At 46.9% G+C, this 6,823-nt stretch overlaps 1 protein-coding gene across 4 annotated transcripts in view; it reads left to right on the forward strand.

Moving 5' to 3' along the window:
• Nucleotides 1–6,678, forward strand: part of STS (steroid sulfatase) — a 331,273-nt gene extending 324,595 nt beyond the window's left edge. For all 4 annotated transcript variants that reach the window (XM_044287272.1, XM_044287271.1, XM_044287273.1 and 1 more), the window contains exon 10: nt 5,207–6,678. In XM_044287272.1, the coding sequence (XP_044143207.1) occupies nt 5,207–5,565 (359 nt within the window). In that variant the 3' untranslated portion in view covers nt 5,566–6,678. The remainder of the gene's footprint in view (nt 1–5,206) is intronic.
• Nucleotides 6,679–6,823: the final 145 nt, after the last annotated feature.

Consider the following 6,823-nt stretch of genomic DNA (forward strand, 5'->3'; position numbering starts at 1 on the left):
TGTTGCCACCTCCTCCTTCTCGGCTTCCTCCTCCTCTTCTTCCACCTGCTCATCCAGTCAGCCACACACCTTCACCACCAACTTCAGCACAGCCCGGGGTAAACGTCAGCAGGCCATTCTGAAACTCATATGTTTGGGGGACAGGCCCCACACCGCACAGGAGTTGTGGCGGGGTATAGAACAACAGACCGACGAGTGGTTGCTGCCGGTGAGCCTCAAGCCCGGCCTGGTGGTGTGTGATAATGGGCGAAATCTCGTTGCAGCTCTGGGACTAGCCAATTTGACGCACATCCCTTGCTTGGCGCATGTGCTGAATTTGGTGGTGCAGAAGTTCATTCACAACTACCCCGACATGTCAGAGCTGCTGCATAAAGTGCGGGCCGTCTGTTCGCGCTTCCGGCGTTCACATCCTGCTGCTGCTCGCCTGTCTGCGCTACAGCGTAACTTCGGCCTTCCCGCTCACCGCCTCATATGCGACGTGCCCACCAGGTGGAACTCCACCTTGCACATGCTGGACAGACTGTGCGAGCAGCAGCAGGCCATAGTGGAGTTTCAGCTGCAGCACGCACGGGTCAGTCGCACTACAGAACAGCACCACTTCACCACCAATGACTGGGCCTCCATGCGAGACCTGTGTGCCCTGTTGCGCTGTTTCGAGTACTCCACCAACATGGCCAGTGGCGATGACGCCGTTATCAGCGTTACAATACCACTTCTATGTCTCCTTGAGAAAACACTTAGGGCGATGATGGAAGAGGAGGTGGCCCAGGAGGAGGAGGAGGAGGAGGAGGAGGAAGAGGGGTCATTTTTAGCACTTTCAGGCCAGTCTCTTCGAAGTGACTCAGAGGGAGGTTTTTGGCAACAGCAGAGGCCAGGTACAAATGTGGCCAGCCAGGGCCCACTACTGGAGGACGAGGAGGACGAGGATGAGGAGGAGGTGGAGGAGGATGAGGATGAAGCATGGTCACAGCGGGGTGGCACCCAACGCAGCTCGGGTCCATCACTGGTGCGTGGCTGGGGGGAAAGGCAGGACGATGACGATACGCCTCCCACAGAGGACAGCTTGTCCTTATCCCTGGGCAGCCTGGCACACATGAGCGACTACATGCTGCAGTGCCTGCGCAACGACAGCAGAGTTGCCCACATTTTAACCTGTGCGGACTACTGGGTTGCCACCCTGCTGGATCCACGCTACAAAGACAATGTGCCCACCTTACTTCCTGCACTGGAGCGTGATAGGAAGATGCGCGAGTACAAGCGCACGTTGGTAGACGCGCTACTGAGAGCATTCCCAAATGTCACAGGGGAACAAGTGGAAGCCCAAGGCCAAGGCAGAGGAGGAGCAAGAGGTCGCCAAGGCAGCTGTGTCACGGCCAGCTCCTCTGAGGGCAGGGTTAGCATGGCAGAGATGTGGAAAACTTTTGTCAACACGCCACAGCTAACTGCACCACCACCTGATACGCAACGTGTTAGCAGGAGGCAACATTTCACTAACATGGTGGAACAGTACGTGTGCACACCCCTCCACGTACTGACTGATGGTTCGGCCCCATTCAACTTCTGGGTCTCTAAATTGTCCACGTGGCCAGAGCTAGCCTTTTATGCCTTGGAGGTGCTGGCCTGCCCGGCAGCCAGCGTTTTGTCTGAACGTGTATTCAGCACGGCAGGGGGCGTCATTACAGACAAACGCAGCCGCCTGTCTACAGCCAATGTGGACAAGCTGACGTTCATAAAAATGAACCAGGCATGGATCCCACAGGACCTGTCCGTCCCTTGTCCAGATTAGACATTAACTACCTCCCCATAACCATATATTATTGGACTCCAGGGCACTTCCTCATTCAATCCTATTTTTATTTTCATTTTACCATTATATTGCGATGCTACCCAAAGTTGAATGAACCTCTCCTCTGCCTGTGTGCTAGGCCTAAATATATGCCAATGGACTGTTGCAGTGGTGGCTGACATGAAGCCTGATTCTCTGCTATGACATGCAGACTAATTCTCTGCTGTCATGAAGCCAGATTGTCTGTTACGGGACCTCTCTGCTCTGCCTGTGTGCTAGGCCTAAATATATGCCAATGGACTGTTGCAGTGGTGGCTGACGTGAAGCCTGATTCTCTGCTATGACATGCAGACTGATTCTCTGCTGACATGAAGCCAGATCCTCTGTTACGGGACCTCTCTCCTCTGCCTGTGTGTGTGCTGGGCCTAAATATATGCCAATGGACTGTTGCAGTGGTGGCTGACGTGAAGCCTCATTCTCTGCTATGACATGCAGACTAATTCTCTGCTGACATGAAGACAGATTCTCTGTTACGGGACCTCCCTCCTCTGCCTGGGTGCTGGGCCTAAATATATGCCAATGGACTGTTGCAGTGGTGGCTGACGTGAAGCCTCATTCTCTGCTATGACATGCAGACTGATTCTCTGCTGTCATGAAGCTAGATCGTCTGTTACGGGACCTCTCTGCTCTGCCTGTGTGCTAGGCCTAAATATATGCCAATGGACTGTTGCAGTGGTGGGTGACGTGAAGCCTCATTCTCTGCTATGACATGCAGACTGATTCTCTGCTGACATGAAGCCAGATTGTCTGTTACGGGACCTCTCTCCTCTGCCTGTGTGCTAGGCCTAAATATATGCCAATGGACTGTTGCAGTGGTGGCTGACGTGAAGCCTGATTCTCTGCTATGACATGCAGACTAATTCTCTGCTGACATGAAGCCAGATTGTCTGTTACGGGACCTCTCTCCTCTGCCTGGGTGCTGGGCCTAAATTTATGACAATGGACTGTTGCAGTGGTGGCTGACGTGAAGCCTGATTCTCTGCTATGACATGCAGACTGATTCTCTGCTGACATGAAGCCAGATCCTCTGTTACGGGACCTCTCTCCTCTGCCTGTGTGTGTGCTGGGCCTAAATATATGCCAATGGACTGTTGCAGTGGTGGCTGACGTGAAGCCTCATTCTCTGCTATGACATGCAGACTGATTCTCTGCTGACATGAAGCCAGATTCTCTGTTACGGGACCTCTCTCCTCTGCCTGTGTGTGTGCTGGGCCTAAATATATGCCAATGGACTGTTGCAGTGGTGGCTGACGTGAAGCCTCATTCTCTGCTATGACATGCAGACTAATTCTCTGCTGACATGAAGACAGATTCTCTGTTACGGGACCTCTCTCCTCTGCCTGTGTGTGTGCTGGGCCTAAATATATGCCAATGGACTGTTGCAGTGGTGGCTGACGTGAAGCCTAATTCTCTGCTATGACATGCAGACTAATTCTCTGCTGACATGAAGACAGATTCTCTGTTACGGGACCTCCCTCCTCTGCCTGGGTGCTGGGCCTAAATATATGCCAATGGACTGTTGCAGTGGTGGCTGACGTGAAGCCTCATTCTCTGCTATGACATGCAGACTAATTCTCTGCTGACATGAAGACAGATTCTCTGTTACGGGACCTCTCTCCTCTGCCTGGGTGCCGGGGCCTAAATATCTGAGAATGGACTGTTCCAGTGGTGGGTGACGGGAAGCCAGATTCTCTGCTATGGAACCTCTCTCCAATTGATTTTGGTTAATTTTTATTTATTTAATTTTTATTTTAATTCATTTCCCTATCCACATTTGTTTGCAGGGGATTTACCTACATGTTGCTGCCTTTTGCAGCCCTCTAGCTCTTTCCTGGGCTGTTTTACAGCCTTTTTAGTGCCGAAAAGTTCGGGTCCCCATTGACTTCAATGGGGTTCGGGTTCGGGACGAAGTTCGGATCGGGTTCGGATCCCGAACCCGAACATTTCCGGGATGTTCGGCCGAACTTCTCGAACCCGAACATCCAGGTGTTCGCTCAACTCTAATTGGGAGCTTTCAGTTTTAACTCTTGATCCTTTTGTTATCCCAAGAGATATGGCATCTAACAGCTGCGTTCTCATCTTTTCCCATTGAAAACATACTGTATACATGCTTGGTCAAACCTAGGATATATGGGGAGTTAGGGGAGAGCGCTGTTGGGCAAACACGTATTCAGCCGACAGTTATTTAAGATGTATGGTCACCCTAAGAAGGCATTGTCAAAAGCATTCAACCACTTTAAGTAAATTATGGGGAAAATCTATAACTGGGATATTTGACTCTTGCTGGAGTCTGCGGTGCTTTAATTTATGACCTATTAATCAACTGGTGCACAATATTTGATAAATGTGGTATATCTTTAAATCTTACACTTCTGTCTTGAAATGTTACTCCACTTTCTAATTCTTAAAAAGTTGCCGTTGATCAATTTGACTTAAATGGGTTTTGAAGGCCATACATAATGATAACCTATCATCAGGATAGGCCACCAATATCTGATTGGCAGCCGACACTCATGTGGATCAGCTATTTGCAGAGGAGGCAGCTCTCCATCTGAGCTCTACTTCTTCATTACACTGCCTGTGGTCTTGTAAGTTTTGGCAGTGCAGTGTAATGAGAAGTACTTGCTCCATTCACTCAAATGGAGCGAGTACTTGTAAGTACACTACGTCACTGCTCCAGGTGAGACAATGTGTAGTGTAAAGAACAGGAAGCGGTACTTATGTGGAGTGCCGCCTCCTCTTCAAACAGCTGATCAGCTGGGGTGCCAAGTGTTGGACCTCTGCTGATCGGATATTGATGACCTATCGTCAATATGTATGGCCTGCGCAACCCCTTTAAATGATCTAGACCAGCGGTAAGCAACGTTTGGCACTCAAACTGTTGTGAAACTACAATTTCATCAATTTCTATGATAGTGCTTAGAAGTGCAGAGCAAGTATGCATGTTGAGAGTTGTAGTTTCACAACAGCTGGAGTACCAGAGGTAGCCTACCCCTGATCTAGACACTAGTCTCCTCCACTTCCCCACCTACTTTTCAAAACTGGAATTAATGGTGTAAAAATGCTGAATGCTGGAACATTTTCTGCTCATTTGCACAAACATTGTGTAAGTCATTATTTTGTGACTTTTTGATAAATTCCCCTGGTATATTTGTATGCACGCCATGCAGATGAATGAGGCAGTTGAAGAATTCACCCCTTTGAATTTTCCCTGGTTTCCTAGCTATAACATTAATTGTTTTTATTATTATAAAGATGACTATACATTTTTCAAAACTTTGATTTTCCTAGTTATAAGAAATCAAATGTATAATCCTTTTTAAATGTGTCCTCTTACCTTGCTTATTTTTGTCATTTTAGGTTCATCTATTTGGAAGGTGTTCTTCTTTACTCCGATCTTTAATCCTGAAGGATCTGAAGGCTGTTTTAAAACCCTTTCCTGTCCCTGCTTTGGAGCTATAACTCAGCATGATCCTCCATTACTTTTTGATCTGTCCAAAGATCCAAGTGAAAAGAATCCTCTCACACCAAAGACTGAACCTAATTTCTATAATATTCTTAGAACAATAGAAGAAGCAACAAAGAAACATAACGGAACTCTTCAAGTGGTAGATAATGAGTTAGCATGGAATAATTTCATTTGGAAACCATGGCTTCAGATCTGCTGCTCATCTTGGTATGAATTTTGTCGCTGTGACCATGATGTAGAGAGGCTGTGAATAAGGGTAGGTTCACACATGTGTTTAGGAATCGAGTCGCCTGATCCAGCAAATGAACAGCCTACTACATGTCATCATATCCAGCATAGCCAGCTACTGCAGTTCATTGCCAGATCTCCAGAGACTATAACAGGGTCTGGTGGGAAACTGGCCACATTCTGGTGAAATGCTGGAATTCAGCAGGACAAAGTCATACATGACAGACTTTTTGTTCAGCTTAAAGCTGGCATTTATGCAGAAAAAATGATCGGATCCCTGCCGGATCTCACTATAGTCAATGGGGTACAGCAGTGCTTGGCCATGTACAGCAATTCTGGATCCGGTCAACTCTGGAAGACTGTTACTCTGTTGGAGCAGCCTACTTGATTTCAGAATGCTAGTGTGAATATAAGAATAGAAAATCAATGGTAAATATGGATTTTATGTCCCTAAGAAAAATAAAGCTAAAGCATTATCTCCTTTTGTCTCATTATATGGATGCATTGTCTGCATTGCAGGTTGTTGGTTGATTTCAAAGCGGTGTATAAATTTGGCTTTCCATTAGAAGGTTGTTATATAATTTCCTGAAATGGGTTGTGTAGCTGGTACAAATTAATGATATCTTCAGACTAGATCAACAATATCTGGCCAGGGTCTGGCTCCCAGCAGCCCCACCCATCAGCTATTTGAAGAGGAGGCATTACTCATAAGAGTGCTGCTTCCTCTTCAAGAGTACATAGTGCTTCACTTGAATGGGACAAGTACTTGTAAATACCCTGTGCCACCACTACAAGCCAGATGACATGCAAGGTTTTCATTAAGAGGCAAGTGGTACTTGCATGAGCTCCTCTTCAAACAGCTGATTAGTGGCCGTTGGAACCCACCGTTTAGATATTGATGACCTAAGTCATCAAAATGTACTGGCTGAACAACCCCTTTAATTCTATTACTGCTATTACATATATACATGTATTGTTAGCTAGGATCTCTGAAATTTCAAGATACAGGTGTCGCAACTAGAGGCCCAATAATGTATCATGAACAACTAAAGGGGAACCATGTGTTGTATTGATTTTTTTCTCAATCACATTGTTTCATTGCTTTTTTGAATAAAACTGAGAAAGCTGCATCATACATCAGAGTACGAACTTCTGTTTGTTTTTCAAATAATTAAGAGCTCAAACCCTGACAGACACCTAGTTTTAATATCTCCTTTCACTTCTCATTGGTCCCACCACAATCCCCAATAATTCCTCAGCCAATTGAGTAATAGTCTATA

The sequence above is a fragment of the Bufo gargarizans genome, chromosome 3 (genome assembly GCF_014858855.1).
Source record: "Bufo gargarizans isolate SCDJY-AF-19 chromosome 3, ASM1485885v1, whole genome shotgun sequence".
In the NCBI taxonomy this organism is placed as follows: Eukaryota; Metazoa; Chordata; class Amphibia; order Anura; family Bufonidae; genus Bufo; species Bufo gargarizans.